Genomic DNA, 18,922 nt, shown 5'->3' with positions numbered 1-18,922 from the left:
TATATATATTAATATATATATTAATATATATATATTAATATATATATTTATATATATAATTTATATTATTAATAATAGGTTGTGTAATTTTTAAAAAATTTATTTCACACACATCCATCTTTATTATTCATCCATATGTAAAAAGTTATTATTCAATCGACTTAACGTCATGATTCATTCTTTGCGCATACGATATAATTAAGACATAACTGAGTAAAGAGAACCAATTATATATGCTAATATTAATTTTTTTAAAGAACGGTTATACTAATTTCTAATAAAAAAATGTTTACATACATTTGATGACGATGTAGTGAATGTAAATATTAATTGTTTTTGTAAAAACTTAAGGTATTAATTAACTATAAAATGTGTCACCATTACATGTGTGAAATCAGTATATTTCAAAAGTGCTTATTCGACGAAACATGAAATTGTGATATTCATAAAACGAGTCCATGATTATTATGAATTGGTAAACACATTTATAATTTGACGTAATTATTATATTATTTGATGTAGTTGTATTATTTAATATGACCACACAACAATGTTTTGAAAGAGGTCATCAAGTTCAAAAAATGTACAATGTATGTACAACATTCGATGGACAACTATCGGGAGCTACTAGTGCTGGATCTCGTGTAACGACGGTGTCGATGCCGCGGATTTCCCGGTGGACTTCGCGATCGAGTTCTTATTCGGCGTCGTGGTGGTCGTGGACTTCTGCGGCGATTCATAGGTGGAGTACGTCTGCGATAACGTGGCGGCGTATTTCTGCCACCGCCTATCCATCGCGGTGGCATACGTCTTCCCATACCAGGAGACATGCGCCGCATCAACGGTCGAGGTTTCGGTAATAATACTGGAGCAGCCGTAATTTCTTGACCATCTATTTGTCCTATGAACAGATGACAACGCGTGTTAACATGAAATAATATTCGAATGAATGTGATTTACACTCACCTCCATCCATATGTTTCATAGCATTTTCAGCTTCATCTGCAGTGTCAAATTCAACGTATGCAAATCCTCTTCCTTGATTAGGATGAAGTTTATCCATTGCAAAGTCAACCATCTTTATCTGACCATATGCCGAAAATATTTCCATGACATGCTCTTTAGTGACATTTCGTGTTAGATGGCCAATATGTATTTTTGTTGGTCTAGGAATCGGCGAACGTTCTCTACGTTTTCTTCTTGGGGAAGGAGATCTGCAAAGTTCGTGGAACGTAATTAATAACAGTCAATTAACCGGAAAAAGAATTATAATTAACTTTGTAACAAATATAATACCTAGAGCGTCCTTTAGGTTTAGGTTTATCAGGAATAGAATTGCTTCCTTTTTTCTTCTCCTTTTCGCGATCTCTATCTCTATCTCTGTCTCGTTCTCTTTCTTTATCTCTCTCCTTTTCCTTATTATCATGCCTGCGCGAAGTATCAACACTTTTGCTACGACTGCGCTTTCTTCCTCGGTCTCTGGAACTACCTGAAGAACTAGCTGTACTGCTAGACGAGCTACTGGAACTGGAAGTTGATCTGGAGCTACTACCACTACTGGAACTCGAAGAGCCAGAGCTGCTGTCTGACGAGCTATTGAAGAAATTTCATACATGTCAATAAGACATTACTTATGCAATAACCATATCAATTTAATTTGTATCTTTTGATTTTACTAACCTACTTCCGCTGCTAGAAGAAGAAGCCGCCCGTTTCTTTCGTTCCTTTTCTCGGGTTCTCTCTTTCTTATTCTCCTTGTCTGTAGCTTCAGAATCACTCTTACCCGTGCTATCCTTCCGGCTTCGAGCCCTCAACATGAACGAGTACAGATGAAAGGTTAAAATCGAATGATCACAGTTAAGGGGGCCGATATCGATCACGCGTAATAGAATTACTTACATGATTAATGATGATGAATTTTTTCTAATTGCACTCTCGGCTATCACTCGAAAAGCAGGATCAACTATAAAGAAAAGTCAATGATACGCCGACCATACGCCGCGCAAACGGCGATAATGGCGGACTACCGGGGTACGAAGTTCTCTCAAGCGGTACTTTATCAGTATTTCGTAAAGTAAGGTGTCCGCGGTGCAATATATAAAGTTAATCGCGAAGCAATGTCCGACCGATCAATTAACTGTACAACGCGCTATTAAAAAAATCATCATTAAAATAATTATATATATGTACATACATATTTTTCGCATGCATAAACGTAAATATAATTACCACTAGATCGTCGCAACGTTAGTCTCTGGGAATATTGTCATTTTCGCTTTCATTCGCGTTTAATGCTGCGAATGCTTCCAAGTGTTTGACTGACCAATCAGAGCAAAGAAATCTTTTGTTCTGATTGGTCAGTCAAACGAACGCATCCTCGACCACTTAATAAGAACCATATAGTTTATGGACACAAGATGGGTCTACGTGTAGAAAAAACGTGCTGGCCAATTAATCTTTCGCTTTTATGGAAAACTATAAGTTGATTGGCCATATCACCGTCGTTTCTTTTTAGCTTGTGTAGGAGCATCTTCAAATAGCAGAGATCAATTATATATGATAAAGATAAGGAATACTCTTCATTTGATCGATTACCAAAATTTTGGCCCGGATGTCAATTAAATGATTCGAAATATTTGAAATGCAAGTGATATATAAAATCTTTTATTCGAGATTTTGTGATTAATTGATTTTTTTATGCACACAGAGTATACTTTTTCTTTCTCTACAATGAAAGAATAAGCTGAAAGAAAAAAAAGAGAAAGAAAGCAGAATAAAGAATATACATAAATTATCATTAATTAACTCAACAAATTAATTAACTTAATATAAATTATATTCCTTTTTTTATTACTTATTTCTTTACTTTTTTTAAAAATTTAATACATATCATATAGATATTAATAAATTATTTTTCTTTAAATATTAATACATTAGTTTTCTTTAATTGTAACATTTTCTAAAATCAATCCATTATTTTTCCACAACAAAGTTAAGTATGTATTTTTTCTCCTCTCTATGAAGGAAAAAAGAGAGTGAATAGTTCACTTCCAACTTAGCAGTCATGTAATTGGATGCTAGATTATTTTCGTTTCACCATCGGCTTTCAGCATACTTACCTGCTGAAAATTTAAATGACAAGCGAAATGTCAGTTCCGATAAAAAAAATTGATTAGTTTATTTATTTAATTTATTATCTTATTTTTCATTTTGGATTCTGTTAAAGTTTTATTCAAGAAATATGCTACCTAAAGCAAAATTTCAAGTTCCTATCGAATGTTCGCCGAAAACTCTTGGTGATGTGTATCCTCATGATCTGCAATTGTATCAAAATGTTCCATTTGGAGAGATAATGCTAGATGAACTGCAAGAAATATGTGAAACACGACTTAAAGGTTAATTTAATGCATTTCCTAACTTATATCTATTTTATATATATATATATCACATTTCTATATAATTAATATATTAACGTAATAATAATTTTCTCCCATATATATAATTAATAGAAAAATGTATTTTTATGTGTGTTATAGTTCTTACTTTGGTAGAACGTATACATTTACAGAAATTGAAAATGTCTGTATCGCAACGCAAAGTTGCCTTAGTCAAAGAATTATACAAGGAAGGAATAGATGAATTTGCGAGGCTAATTAATAGTTCTGGATGTACATCACATACAGAAGAGGATATACGTGTCAGAAGAAGAGATCATATATCTCATTTTGTATTAAGATCTGTGGTTGCCTTTAATGCACTGAAGAAACGCTGGTTTTTTAAGCAAGAAACAAGATTGTTTAAATGGAGATTTTCTTCATTAAATAATGAAGGAATCAAGCAATTTATGTGCATTAATAACTTTAATTTTACACCTGTATGTTGGTTATTATCTGTTACATTATTTAAAATTTGTTCTTATATATCTTGAATGAATAGTATTTTGTTACAGATCAGTCAAAATGAAAAAGAAGGTATCAAGGAATATCTTAAAATGTCTTCTCTACATATTAGTAACATTGCCAATATACAATTTTACAAAGTGCTTTTCTCTCATGTAATTAGCTTAGTTAAAAAACGTAAAGTGTTTATTATGAATGGTGAAGCTTTTGTACCTGAAGGAGAAATAGCATTTGTGTTTGTGCCATACTTTAAGAGAAATCTAATATCAAATTTTGAAGTAAGTTTTAAAGTACAAAAATAATTATTCTAAATCTCTTAACAATTGTTGTCATTTTCTATTCTATGTTATTACATTGTAGGCCGCACGTGAAGATAGAGCTAATTTATATAATGATGAAAGATTCACTCATATTTTTACCAATTTAGAAAATAATATTCATATCGAGAATACTATACTGGTTCAAGATCGAGAGATACAACAATGTGTTTCACTTGATCGATTGGATACGGTAAATGCATATGCATTGTTTGATAATTTTATCACTAATAATGACATGATATTTAAATTTTATAACATGTTAAATATTCTTATAAATGACATTTGTTTTACTATAGCTTTCAGAAACCTCTTATCCTCTCTGTATGAGAGTGCTTCACAAAGCACTAAGGAAGAATCATCATCTTACACATGGTGGTAGAATACAATATTGTTTGTTTCTGAAAGGCATAGGAATTTCTTTGTCCGATGTAATGAATCTATGGAAGAGCGAGTTCACAAAAATAATGGACGAGGCTATATTTAACAAAGAACATAGCTATCAAGTAAGATTTGCCTTCGGGCAGGAAGGTAGTCGACGAGATTATCAACCCTTTACATGTTTAAAAATTATGGAATCAATTGTTGGACCCAGAGATTATCATGGATGTCCTTTTAAACACATGTTGCAAGATATCCTTGAAGATGAACTTATTGACTGTGGTTTCAATGCATTGGGTAAGTGTGTACTAGACATTAATATATATACATACAAGAACAATAAATTTTTGTTTTATCTACTCTAATTAATATTTAAACTAGAGAGATTAACAATAATGAACTTATCCAAGGATGGCCAATATTCTGCAGCATGTAACAAGTATTATGAAATTAAACATAATTGTTTCAATGACACTTTGTTCAAACATCCAAATATATATTTTAATGAAAGTGTAAAACATCATACCTCCTATCATGGTGAGATTCCACATTATCTTATACATATCAAATAATTTATTACTATACATAAAACTTAATGTTTCATTAAAATTAAAGGTTTGAATCTGGAAACAGAAGATGCATATTAATTATCACACAAAACAAGAACATCTAAGGAAGCTGGAAATATTAGGACTTGTAAATTATATTTCGTATTATCAACAGAGAAAGAGCAAATAGTAATTTTTATAAATCTCTAATTATAAATATATATAAATGCTGATTTATTTAAAACTAAAATATTATTATCTTGAGAATAATATTTCTCAAGACAGATAAGTGTTTTGGTGAGTCTTTATAGCAATATAATATTTCAGTTTCAAATCTCACATATCTTCATCTTAATTATCATAATAAAAATGAACGCTCATATAAACATTTATTAACAATGAAAAAATAGTAAATTATTTTCAATTCATATACAGTTTATAGTAATTTTAGTTTATTTGATAATTCATATATATATATATATATATATATATATATATATATATATATATATATTTAAATGGTTCTCAAATTTATGAAAAAACGTGAGAGTACAAAATGTGCATCAATGTATTCATGCAATATTTTGTTTAAATATATTTTAATAATTTTTATGTATTTTTATAATTAAATTAATTGGGTTTAAGAACGCGGCATTTAACGATATATAACGTGTGATCTTTTCATAACAAAATAACAGACTTAACAAAAAGATAGAAAACATTGCATCAAAAATATTGCCACGATACAACACAGTACAATTTACTATGTTCCATGACTTTTATTCTGTAGATTGCTGCGGCGATACGTAAGTACCGAATGGTATATGTATGTACATTTAAGTGATAGAGAAGTAATGTTATATGTACAAGTACACCGAATTATAAACACTTAACACTCGTCATACCTTACACATTATTACCTTAGTCAATTCGTAACGTTGTACCGTTGTCTCGTTAAATGCTATTTCAAGCAAAGCTACATGATTGAAGAGTACGGGAAATTTTTGGCACAGTTTGTTATCTTAATGAAAACAGGATCTCTAAAGAGTTTCTGCGTTAAATGAATTCTAAATATAGTTATCAGCAGAAGTGTGGAAGAAATGCTTATAATCCTCGTAATATTGTTTCAAACAGTCATTATATGCCAAATGTAAGTTTCTTTAATCTAAAATATTCGATGTTTGACGTGTCGAAATGATATGTGTTGTGTGTAACACCAAGTCGATTCCGCACAAATTCATCGTAAAACGAGTGCGTGCGCAAAATTCAATTAATATCACGTTGCAGCTTGTATCAATTTAATATAACCGATATAATATTGGCTTCTCACACACATATACAATAGAGAAACCATCATGCAATTTAAAAAGCAGGGTGCATTATAAATTTAACAGTAGCAATGGATGCAGCAATGATTTATGCAATGTGTATATATTACAATTTTTTTTCTTTTTAACAAAATTAAAATAGTTTTTATTTTTTATATTCACGCGCATATGAACAGCCACCCCTGCATACATTTGAGAAACTAGGACTGTGTGTATATATATACTTTCCACTCTTCTGAAAATGCAATCCACTCATTCATACATTATTTTTACACTCGTATTCTTTTCACAAACCTTTTATATAGAAATAAAATATGTTAATGGGCACATCCATAAAATCATTTATAACAAACAGGTCAAATTATATAAAGTCTTGTATTCTTTTTATCATTTACGCGTATAAATATTGTTAAATATGTATATTAAAAATTTACTACATATTCCACGATTATTTTACACAGAATTTGTTATTCATCCCGATAATGACGTAAGTTGCTTATGTAACTCCTTTTTTTTTATTTTTTTAATGGAGACGGACTTTTCTGGTATCTGAAGAGCTAATAAGGATTTAATAAAGTGTGATCCCTAACGTTTCTCTCATTTATCAAATCATTCACTTATAGAGATATAGAATGAAGATATAGATAAAAAAAAAGAAAACGTAAAAGATGACATTGGATATTGGATTAATATCGCATGGTTTATGAGGATGAGTTGTAATGTCATTGTATAAAAATCTAAACTGACCTTAAACGTGTACTAAAAAATATTGCTTCTGTCAAGCGAGAGGGCCGATTTATCGGTGATGTTTCCAATAAAGGTTAACCTCTGTACGCTCGGGATATACTTTCGTTGACTCGCTTTCATGACTCGCTAATTCGGATCGTTAGTCAGACCGAACACTGTTATTGTTGACATAACGGACATATTCTGCTGCTATGCATTTGGAATCTATTTTTTTTCCCTCAACAACGACTAAATCGATAATATTACAGAATGCGACAGTATACTTGCATGTTGGTACGTTTTTGTGTAAAATGCAAGTTTTCTACTGTCATTATATTATAAGATTCCAATGCCGAAGGAAGAATCAGAAAAACAAAGATTTATCGCATATATTTACTTTGTTTTATATAAATTCACACAATAAACCGCTTGTCAGCAAATATGTCGATGAACTGACTTTCTTGCCGAGTGAATGCTATATATATATATATATATATATATATATATATATATGCTACATATATATACTGTCAATCACAAAATTCGTGCGCACACATACACACACACACACACATAGACACACACGCACACGTCACTGACAGTGATTTATCCAGATGTACAATTGCCTGATGTAGCCTGATTACTGCGGTAAGTTCCAAGAATAATGACAATCCCACGGCGATAATAAAAGAACAGTCACGGTTTGCGTTTTAATTTAACGCTTATGTTAAGCGCGACCTAAATGTATCGATCGCGGAAGAATTCAGACGGATATCTCGTAAACGGTACTGTACATTCTTTCCTCGTTGGAGCGTGAGATGCGTAGACTGCTCGGCGGCTCTCGTAGAATCTCCGTCCAGCCGCAGGATGGTACGGAGACGGAAAAGCTGGGCTATACGGATATCTCATAGTTCATGTCGTATACGCTCGCCCGGTCCGGTGTCGGTGTCGTCGGTCTTTGCGACGATCTTGGGTCATTAGGCGCCGAGACCATTTCCATCGAGTCAGTCATCTCGAGGGCTCTGACGAAGGACATCGGTCGACGCCGAGCGTCTCCCGATGAAGTTGGTGTGGTGGGTGTTGCCATGGTAGTCGCTTTCCGCTTGATCTGCGGCGACTGATGTGGCGGGAAGACTGGCACTCCACCCCTCACAGCTGGATGATACGCCGCTCTGGGTGCGTTCGTGGTATACTGTTGAGTTGTCGGGCTTGTGGGATTCGAGCGATAGTAGTCGTAAGGCGGGGGCGGCCGTTGGGAGGGCGACTGATGAGAAGCACCGGTCATTGCTCCTCCACTGACGGCAGTAGGGTAGCTGCCAGGTGAGTTGTCTTTCCACATGTAAACACCGCGCTGCGGTGAACCCGCCAATTCGCGTATGTTGTCGACCGTTGTGTTATTGGTTCTCGAGTACGGATGATCAGTGCCCTGTCGCACAAGCTCGCTTTCCGAGAGGAAACGCCGCTGCGGACTATAGCCAGTAACAACGGTACCGGCAACGCTTATTCCTTGTGTATTGTTTCCCTGTTGTATATCATAATACGTCGGCGCTTCATTGACGCCTATGAAATCCGGCCGACGAACCTGCGTCGGTGTACCTGGATTTGATCTGTAAACAAACACAGCGTATCTTAGGTTTCTCCGAGATCTCATCAGAAACGCAAAATGTTTTCGAGTAATCGACAAATGCACAGTACAGTGAACCAAGATGAATATGCGAGTGCTTGAGCATTGTAGCCATACAAATACGGCTCTGGCGAGACATACAGGAGAGAGAGCAGCGCATCATTCCTGTTAAGAAATTAGCATCTATTCAAGAAACGTAAAAGATAGCAAATCTAGGAAATATATATGTTTGTGTACGTCTATGTGGGAGTGCGTGTATGTGTGCAACAGTATATATTTTTTAACCATATGTTTTTTCTATATATACAAAGATATAATATATGCAAGAAAGCATAATTTTAAACTACGGTATGTCCTCGTAGGATGAAGTTCGTGTTTACCTGCAGTAGGTTGCAACATGATGGTAGAAAGCAGCTCCTTGCAGTTACCACCCCCTGCAGTGGGACACAAACTTATCTATATACCATATATCTTGTAGTATGTACATGCAGAGACTAATCCTCTACAATATTATTGTAAGCTACATTGCGTAATTTTCCTTTTTGACACGTTCCTTCGTCATTCGGAAGGTGAAAATAATGGTGAACAGAAAAGGAAAAAGAAGAGCAAGAGTGAGGTGTTTGACAGTAAGGAACATAAGGACATCTTGACAAAACAGGCCGACATCGTATTAAAGGGTATAGCAAAGAGGATATTAATAAGAGGAATATCGTTCATTTTGTATATTGGCAGCGTGCTCAAGAGATGCAATGTAACTATTACTAGTGTGGCGCTTCCCTCTTGCTCTCTACATTGAGATAATTTTGTGCAATGTGAAAATCGCAATATATCGCGAAAATCGAAAAAGATGTATACAAGTATAATTAAAAGTATAGTACATTAGAAATTATAATGCAAGTATTCAAATATTTCAAGAGCTGACCAAGTATAAGCACTTGATTAAAAGACAACTTTGTTATTTTTGTATCACATGTAAATATGTTTACATTACAATTAGAAGACATTTTTTTCCAGGCTAAATCAAGCTATATATATATATATATATATATATATATATATATATATATATATATTTATATATATATTTTGTTTTTTTTAAATATATAAAGTAAAATGTACCTTCGTATAGGACTGGATATGGCAAGTGGAGTAGGTACTCCAATAGCTTTGATGCGTTGTTGCATCGTCGGACTGGCGCCACCTGGACCTTGACCACGTTGGGGAACTGTGGCGGGCGAACCACTCGTCTCCGGTGATAACGGATCGGGTGTATGACTTCGAGATCCATTCATCCCTCTGCAAATAACGAATAACGTGAATATCACGAAAAAACGTATCAGTCTATATTTATCGTACGGGTATCAGCCTGTGTTTATCGTAAGTACCTTGGCCTCGGATGTGGACTACCTCTAGGATAATGTATTGGATGGCGAAGCTGCGATGGAGGAGGATGCCTGGGAGATTCATTGTTCTCCACAGGTGGCAGGAAGAAATTGCTTTTGGAACCGTGTCTTTGTAACGGGGGCGTAGGTTCACAGTCCGCAGACTGAGACGCCGTTGGTTCCATATCCGTATCAGATCCATCTCGTCCAGGAGATAACTGTAAAGAGGAAAGCAACATGTTATTCATTTCATCTCAAAAGAGATATCTCAAACAAAAGGGTATTATAATGTATACGTTACACATTTTCTATGAATATTAGGATCAGTTTGTAGGAGGGAGATGGGATATGTGTAAGCCATTGAAAGTCAGTGAAGACATTTCAAAACTCTGGATTGAATGGAACTGATAGAAGAGGTATCATACTGTAACTCATACTCTACAGATATTATAAAAAAGATGTATAAAAATGTTTGTATATTAATGTTTATATAATATAATAATTTTATAATAAAACACCAAAATATAATACTAAAAAGCGCTAATACTATAAGAAACAACTTGCAAACAAGATTATTTAGAAATACACTTACTAACAATAGTAACACTATACTACTAGCCATGCCTAATAACATGCTTCAAAACTGCATATAAGCAGAAGAGAGTGTTCAGTAGGCTTTTAAAATTGTCCGTGTGTTTATAAATACGCTAAATAAATAATAAAAAAGTAATACGAGTTACGATGATAATAGTTCAACTCCAAACATTCTGAATTAGAGTCATTTTATACACAAAGTAAATAAAAAAAAAAAAAAAAAAAAAAAAAAAACCAAAACTGCACTAGCTCTTACCTTATTGTAAGCATTTGAACTGGCATTTCTAACACCATTGCTGCTATCCATGTAGGTCTTTACCTGGTTCTCACTGCCTATAGTAGATATCTCTGATGCACATGCTCCACGTCGCTTTCCTGAATATTTATCAGGCTTAAGTAAACTGCAAAATATAGAGAAAATGCATTATTACAAAGTAACTTTTGCACAGAAAATTAATTTTACAATACCTTGGCTCCTTGCAATACCTTGGGTATTGTGGTCCAAACTGTGTATAACAGCAATTGCGTAGACAACCACGTGAAAAAGGATTGTAGCCCCCATTAAATTTGCCTGTTACCTGTTCATTAGTGGTTCGCCCTCGAGAAACGAGGACTACATGAAAGCCAGTCAGTCCAAAGATTGGAATGAATAAGAGCACTACCACTCCCATGAGTACAAGTCTGTATTAAAGTTAAGGATCTCATAAAATCGAGATGTTAGTTTTACATGTAATTTGTACTATTCCTTTAAAAATTATTTTCTATAAAGGATACGCAACAATAGTATTAACTTCACTCAGTTGTTGTTTATGTTCCAGTACATAATATAAACAAAGCCCAAATATACTGAGCATATGACAACTGAGCGATAGAAGAAAAAAGAAGAAGTATCTATAATTCCTCCTACCAATGCAGTTGTTCACCCAAGGGCAGTGATGGTCGAATGTCTAAAAAAAAATATATATATATATATATATAAATATTTAAACAAACCATTCGTTTCTCAATAAATGTTAAACAAACAAAAGAGAAATATACCTCGATACAATGATTACAGACACTGCAATGCGAGCAACGTGGAGGTCGATAAAACTTGCAAGTAACGCACCACTTCATACGTACAGTAATGCCATTGATCTCGACGCTCTTGTACAAAGGAGCTCGAAAATCATCCTCTCGCTCTTCGTCAGGAGGTGCTTTAGTAAAGAAAAGAAAAAAAAAAAAAAAGGATTACTCTGTATCCATCATTTGTCACATATGGTAATAATGGTAATAACTCATTACAGAGATATATCAAATATAACTCTGCATACCTTTCGGTATAACACCGGGATCCATGAAGGTCGCCAGTGAGAAGTTTATCACCACGAAGAAGGTGATGACTCCTTGCAGAGCCGGTACCCACAAGCCCCATCGAGTAACATAATAGTTCGAGCACCTGCGTGAACGCAAACGACAGCGAATGTAAATTGATACTCTCGGCAGTGACAGGGTAAAAGGGGGGAAAAAAAAAAGAAAAAAAGAATAGGCGCGGAGAGGCTCCCATATCGGAACTCTGACAGACGTGACTCGCGCGACGACAACTTACGGGAAGATGAAGAAGAGTGCCGTGGTGCCGAGTAGGACCGTCCACGCGAACGTAGCTGGCAGATATCTTGTCTTCACGTCGCATTTCGGCATCCTGCACGCTCCACGATTCGTGATCAGCACGATTAACGCGAATTATTAATGGATAAGATTTCTGCTAGCGGGAAACATGGCCGCGTCCACATCGCTTTATTTGCGACTCGTCCCGAGCCGTGCCGAGCACGGCCGCGCAGCCGTCTAGCTGCCGTCGAAACGTCCGCGACACATGGGGTCGTCACTCGCGCGTCATTCCGGTAAAAACATCCGTGGTGTTGTTAAATATTTAACGACTCCAGCGTACAACATACAACGGATCTCCGAGCACACCACCTTCGTGATTCGTGACATACATATATAGCAATGCATCTCGCTGAATCTCGCGCTCGCGCGACAGCGCGCGTGTCAATCTCCCTTCTCATCCCCGTCGCTCTCTCGCCAATCACTAACCACTACCCACTACCCAGCCGAGATCAGATTGACTGTAACTTTAAGCCGCATTTACACGTAAGCGCACATGTGATTCCAAACATCTCTTTTCAAGCTCGATGTACATATTGCTCCGATTAATTTTGTTTGATCAAAATTTTGATGTGTCATATGTATAAATAAAATTATATAATAATGACAGAATTGTCTATAATTACTTGTGTAATTATAAATTTTATTTTTTGCATATATATTTTTCTTTCCTCGTACAAAGTTCGTGTAAAGTTCTCATACGTTCTCATAATAAATTTTCGGAATTTTATGAACGAAATGTCAATGTTGAACACCTTACTGGTTTCGATATAAACTATTTCTGTCCTTGTTGCACCATTTATGGCTACGATCAAGATTACGCTACGAATACTTCGAAACATTTATTCTATCTTTGTTCTATATTCCATGAGAATAAAGATAGAAAGATGTTTGGAAGCATTTGTAGTGCAGTGTATTGACCGCAGTAGAAGCGAAATTTGGGGAATTAGCAGCCTAGTAATATATAGATATTTATCGTGTACGTTCCGAATTTGATATTTGATGGTACCACTGGAACACCACTGGTTGCCTCCACCCTTCACTTCCGTTTCGCGGGTAAAATTTTCATAACTAGTCGATGATATCTACTTATTGTTGAATTACGCCGAATTGAGCGAGAATTGTATAAAAATCAAAGTACTGACAACAGTTGTTTCGAAAGTGTTTGAAAAAGAAACATGCATGTACTAAAACGCGGTAATTAAAAAATTTATTTACATTATGATTTAATGAATCCTTGTCATTCACTGATTTTCTATCTGTAAACATATCTTTAATTTATTATTAGATGGACGTAAAGAACCTGTTCATTTTGATGAAATAACTGCAAGAATCGAGACATTATGTTACGATTTGGATATGAATTATGTAGATCCAGTAAGTATTTATATATGTTATAAATAAAGCAATCTGATGTAACTTTTGTTTATTTATATATTAATGTAATATTTTCTTGAAAGAGAGTTTGCAGAATTGATAAATTGATTATAATATATGCAAAATTATGTTAATCTAAGAGAAAACGTTACAAGTTTTATATTACTTACAGTCTGCGATTGCACTTCATGTTATATCTGATTTATATTCTGGAGTAACAACAGTTGAATTGGATAACTTAGCGTCTGAAATTGCAGCAAGTATGATTGATCAACATCCAGATTATGCAACTTTAGCAGCTAGAATTGCTGTATCTAATCTGCATAAAGAGACAAGAGATATTTTCAGTGGTAAGAAATACATTGATATTGTTTGCTGATATATAATTTATTAATATTTATTAATATTTGTTATATTGTGCAGAAGTAATAGCTGATTTATACCATACAAAAAGCTCTATCACAAACAAATGTTTATCTTTAATCAGCGAAAAATATTATAAAATTATTCAAAGCAATGCAGACAAATTGAATTCTGCAATAATGTATGACAGAGATTTCAATTATAGTTATACTACATTTAAAATGCTGGAAACTAATCACTTATTAAAGCTGAATGGGAAGATTGTTGAAAGACCACAACATATGCTCATGCGAGTCGCTGTAGCTATTCATGGTGAAGATGTTGATAAAGCTATTGAAACATACAATTATTTGTCAGAACAATATTTTGTATATCCTGCACAGACATTAGATACTGCATGTACCGTTACGCAACAAATGGCTAGGTAATTATTATTATTATTATTATTATTTTAAAATAATTTTATTAGATAATGTTATTGAATGAATGCTATTCTTATAGCTCATTTCTATTGACAATGTCTGGGGATAGTATAGATGGAATATTGGATACATTGGAAAGATCTGCTGTTCTTTGTCATTATAATGGTGAAATAGGATTCAATGTGCATTGCATTCGTGCAAAAAATACACCTATAAGAGGCACAGGAGGGGTATCAAATGGATTGGTACCTATGTTGAAAGCATATAATACATCTATTGCAACTGTTTCTAGAAGTGACAAAAATATAGAACAAATTACTGTATATTTAGAACCATGGCATGCTGATATCTTTGAGTTTTTGGATCTTAAAAAGAATATTGGTTATTATTTTTTTGTCTTAGTACAATCTTTATTAACAAACATACTTATACTCATGCACACGTATGCAGACACACACACACACATATATATATATATATATATATATATTTTTTTTTTTTTTTTTTTAATTACAGGTGAGGAAAAATTGAGAGCTAAAGATATGTGTTATGCATTGTGGACTCCAGACTTATTTATGCAACGTGTTTTTGATGATGATATTTGGAGTTTGATGTGTCCACATGAATGTCCTGAATTAATTGAAACATATGGTGAAAAATTTAAACTTTTATATACGAGGTAAATAATTATGTATGCTATATTCTAAATGGTACTTATTAAGTTATATACAGTTTATATAATTTATAAACTAAATGTATATTTATAGATATGAAAAAGAAGGACGTTTTCGAAAACAAATTAAAGCCAGGGATTTGTGGCTTCTCATTATTCAGACACAATTTGAAACAGGCACACCATATATAGTTTATAAAGATCATTGTAATCATAAAACAAATCATCAAAATCTGGGCACAATTAAATGTAGTAGTTTCTCCACTGAGATCATTCATTATTCAAGTTCCGACGAGATAGCTATGTGTAATACAGCTTCAATTGCTGTAAATATGTTCGTAGATTCTACTAAAAGAACTTTTGATTTCAATAAGCTTAAAGAAACTGTGAAAATCGTCACTAATAATTTAGATAAAATGATTGAGGTTAATTTTTATCCTCTGCCAGAAACAAAATTATCCTGTGAGAAACATAGAGCCATTGGTAAATATCTATATGTATAATTTACATATTATATATATATATATATATATATATGATTTTTTAAAACTCTTTAAAACACTAGGTATTGGTATACAAGGATTAGCAGATGCATTTATTTTAATGAGATACCCATTTGAAAGCAAAGAAGCTCGTACACTCAATATTCAAATTTTTGAGACCCTCTATTATGGTGCTCTAGAAGCTAGTTGTGAAATAGCTATCGAGAAAGGTCCATATGAGTCATATAAAGATAGTCCAGTTAGTAAAGGTGTAAGTATTCAGTCAAAAGAAATATTATGTTTACCTACTAATTTTACATTTAAAGATTACTTGCATATAAAGTATGTAACTTTGCTTTTCTTTTATAGATGTTGCAGTACGATATGTGGATTGCACAACCAACAAATTTATGGAATTGGGACACATTAAAAAAAAAGATTGAAGAACATGGTGTGCGCAATTCTTTATTAATAGCACAAATGTCAGATGCATTTATGGCACAAATGTTAGAAAATAATGTATCAGTTGAACCATACAAAAGCAACATATATGTGATACATGCATTATCTAAACAATTCAGATTTGTTAAGCCACGTTTATTGCGAGATCTAATTGAAAAAGGTCTTTGGGATGAAAATACGTGTAATAAAATCATTAGTAATAACGGATCTATACAAGTAAATAGTTATCATTTAATTTAACTATTTTACACAAAGTGATTCTATGCTAAATAAATGTCTTTAAAATATCAATATATAGGAAAATAAACTTCTCTCATTTTTACCCACAGGATATTGAAAGTATACCGGACGAATTAAAACAACTTTATAAAACTGCTTGGGAAATGCCACAAAAAACTATTTTTGAAATGGCTGCCTGTCGTGGACCTTTTATCGATCAATCACAATGTTTAAATGTTCATATGATTGATGATCCATTAGAGAAGCTTACATCTATGCATTTTTATGCTTGGGAAAGTGTAAATATAAAATTACATTATTTTTTAATATAAATTTAATAAATTAGGATACATTAATATCAAATTTATTGTGCTTTTTATTTACAGGGCATGAAATCCAGCATATGTCATCTTATGATCAATGGATCTGAAGGAGAATAAAATAAAAACAAATATGATAAGACCAAATAAAATAAGATAAAAAGATCTAAATATATACTAAAAGTTAAAGTATAATGCATGAATTTTCTCATATAAAAATAAAATATAAAAAATAAAGTTTGTTTTTGTAAAAAATATTTCTAATATTGTTTAAATTGTATTCTATATCATATTGTTTAATTATATATTATTGAATTTCTAATATTGTTTTTTTATTAATACCATAGACTATAGACAAAGGTAGTATTATAATATATATTGTCTATAGCATTAAGAAAAAAACAATATTAGAAATTAAATAATATATATTATATAATTTCTAATATTCTATTTTTAATAAACTAGTATATAATAAAAATTGTATTTATTACTTTTAAATCAATATATAATATTAGATGAAGATGTGACTTTTCTATTTAAAATTAATGAATTGCATGTAAGAATACATACAATAAAGTAATAAGTTTCTTGAATTTGTTAAAAAAAATTTATATTTTCTGTTTTCTTATGTGTCAATCATTTCTTTGTCTTTCATTTGTTTTCTTAAAGCTTCGCACATAAATTGACATATCTGCACATGCGTAAGTATATATAAAACTTATCTAAGTATTAGATGTTCTGCAGATCGACAAAGAGACAAAAATGTCAGATTTGGCGCTTAGTAACAAAGCCATCATGACTCAATCGCCGCAGCAGTAGCACGTGGTATGGGCTGCGGTATGGGGAAGGGAGAACAGAGTCTGTTGTCTGCAACAGACGTGCTATAAAAGAAGTGAAGAATGTAACGTGAACTGATAGCTAGGTTACACATATCTCTTGGATAATTTTTAAACAAAGTTTTGTGTATTGAAATTTGAAAATGACTTTGCGAAATAAAAAAGCTCGGAAGAATCTTGGCTTTTATGTAAATAATTACAAATTTCATCAACCATTTCAAATTCTTATTGATGGTACGTTTGCGTTCACAGCATTACAGGTTAGTTCTATATGTATATAAAATTTTTAATTTTCTATTAAATTTCAATGTTAAATTTATATTTATATGTTATTTTTATATTTTGCATGCTTTGTTATTTTTCAGAACAAATTCAATATACAAGAGCAACTTAAAAAATACTTTCAGTCTGAATTAAAGCTGTTAACAACACCATGTATTATTTCTGAAACTGAAAAACTTGGTATATTCTCTGCATCAGTTATTGGTGCTACACAAATAGTGAAACAATATGCTATACACAAATGTGGACATGAAAAGAAATCAATAAGCGGTTCAAAATGTTTATTATCTATGATAGGAAAAGATAATAGTTCAAGGTATACATTATACTTATGTATTAAATATGTATAATTATGAAGAATTAGATATATATAATACAATTCTGAAAAAAATAATACATTTTTTAATATATATATATATAAAGTTGTTTATAATTATGTTAATTCTAGATATATTATTGCAACTCAAGATCGTGAGCTTCAAGATAAGTTGAGGCTAATTGCAGGAGTTCCTTTAATTTATTTACATGGAAGAACACCTACATTAGAATCTCCTTCGGAAGCAAGTCGTAAATGTGCAGAAGTTATACAAAAAGATTTAGGTATGACTACATGGCAAAAAGAGAATATAAAGATATTACAAAAGCAAGCAGGGATAGTGCAAGATAAAGATAAATTAAAGAAAAAGAAGAAAAAAGGAGGACCAAATCCGCTTAGTTGCTTGAAAAAAAAGAAATCAGAAACAGTATCAAACAAGAATAGTACAAAATCTGGCAGAGTTAAAAAAAGAAAGATTAAAATAGCACCACACATTAAAGAGGCTTTAGTAACAGAATTGAAGAATAAATGTAAGGCATAGAGTTATACGAATCAATTTTGAACAATCTGTGAATATAATATGCAGGAAGTAAAAAAAATTGTGCATGATAATTGAAAAAACAAAAGAAGATATTTTTTATGTATTAAAATACAATATCTATTTATAAGTCATTTGTTGTATCAGTGTATTGATTTAAGAATAAAAGTATTTATTTAAATTTGTTAG

General features: G+C 32.6%; 5 protein-coding genes across 8 annotated transcripts; 3 read left to right on the top strand and 2 right to left on the bottom strand.

Annotated features, from left to right (window-relative positions):
- Positions 1-79: 79 nt before the first annotated feature.
- LOC140668043 (uncharacterized) lies at positions 80-2,259 on the bottom strand. Of its 2 annotated transcripts, none has more exons than XM_072896592.1 (6): positions 2,230-2,259; positions 1,900-1,963; positions 1,681-1,809; positions 1,297-1,593; positions 967-1,214; positions 80-901 (listed from the first exon to the last, which is right to left on the bottom strand). In XM_072896592.1, coding segments are annotated over exons 2-6 (963 nt in total). In that variant the 5' UTR covers positions 1,902-1,963; positions 2,230-2,259; the 3' UTR covers positions 80-614. The 2 variants fall into 2 exon arrangements, with proteins under 2 accessions (XP_072752693.1, XP_072752692.1); XM_072896591.1 differs by having other exon boundaries at positions 2,195-2,242.
- Positions 2,260-2,587: 328 nt separating this feature from the next.
- Positions 2,588-6,045, top strand: LOC140667583 (DNA primase large subunit). Of its 2 annotated transcripts, XM_072895665.1 has the most exons (8): positions 2,588-2,643; positions 3,227-3,395; positions 3,537-3,874; positions 3,950-4,177; positions 4,260-4,409; positions 4,516-4,894; positions 4,979-5,134; positions 5,213-6,045. In XM_072895665.1, exons 2-8 carry the CDS (start codon positions 3,242-3,244, stop codon positions 5,242-5,244), a joined length of 1,437 nt encoding a protein of 478 aa, XP_072751766.1. In that variant the 5' UTR covers positions 2,588-2,643; positions 3,227-3,241; the 3' UTR covers positions 5,245-6,045. The 2 variants fall into 2 exon arrangements, with proteins under 2 accessions (XP_072751766.1, XP_072751767.1); XM_072895666.1 differs by lacking the exons at positions 2,588-2,643; positions 5,213-6,045 and having other exon boundaries at positions 2,932-3,395; positions 5,008-5,130.
- On the bottom strand, positions 5,900-12,872 carry Zdhhc8 (zinc finger DHHC-type containing 8). 2 transcript variants are annotated; one of them, XM_072895663.1, is made up of 9 exons: positions 12,388-12,872; positions 12,113-12,237; positions 11,838-11,995; positions 11,574-11,746; positions 11,268-11,480; positions 11,056-11,200; positions 10,209-10,423; positions 9,943-10,119; positions 5,900-8,806 (listed from the first exon to the last, which is right to left on the bottom strand). In XM_072895663.1, the coding sequence occupies exons 1-9, from the start codon at positions 12,477-12,479 to the stop codon at positions 8,092-8,094; spliced, it is 2,013 nt and encodes a 670-aa protein (XP_072751764.1). In that variant the 5' UTR covers positions 12,480-12,872; the 3' UTR covers positions 5,900-8,091. The 2 variants fall into 2 exon arrangements, with proteins under 2 accessions (XP_072751764.1, XP_072751765.1); XM_072895664.1 differs by having other exon boundaries at positions 11,286-11,480.
- A 604-nt stretch (positions 12,873-13,476) lies between these two features.
- Positions 13,477-17,012, top strand: LOC140667757 (ribonucleoside-diphosphate reductase large subunit-like). The gene is made up of 11 exons (XM_072895976.1): positions 13,477-13,640; positions 13,732-13,820; positions 13,993-14,170; positions 14,244-14,607; positions 14,685-14,986; positions 15,122-15,284; positions 15,373-15,761; positions 15,844-16,031; positions 16,130-16,438; positions 16,552-16,740; positions 16,828-17,012. Exons 1-11 carry the CDS (start codon positions 13,622-13,624, stop codon positions 16,879-16,881), a joined length of 2,244 nt encoding a protein of 747 aa, XP_072752077.1. The 5' UTR covers positions 13,477-13,621; the 3' UTR covers positions 16,882-17,012.
- Positions 17,013-17,459: 447 nt separating this feature from the next.
- On the top strand, positions 17,460-18,914 carry LOC140667758 (rRNA-processing protein UTP23 homolog). The gene is made up of 3 exons (XM_072895977.1): positions 17,460-17,857; positions 17,963-18,195; positions 18,328-18,914. Exons 1-3 carry the CDS (start codon positions 17,741-17,743, stop codon positions 18,734-18,736), a joined length of 759 nt encoding a protein of 252 aa, XP_072752078.1. The 5' UTR covers positions 17,460-17,740; the 3' UTR covers positions 18,737-18,914.
- The last annotated feature ends 8 nt before the right edge of the window (positions 18,915-18,922 follow it).

Source organism: Anoplolepis gracilipes, chromosome 7 (assembly GCF_047496725.1).
Source record: "Anoplolepis gracilipes chromosome 7, ASM4749672v1, whole genome shotgun sequence".
In the NCBI taxonomy this organism is placed as follows: Eukaryota; Metazoa; Arthropoda; class Insecta; order Hymenoptera; family Formicidae; genus Anoplolepis; species Anoplolepis gracilipes.
This window is presented reverse-complemented; position numbering and strand designations above follow the sequence as displayed.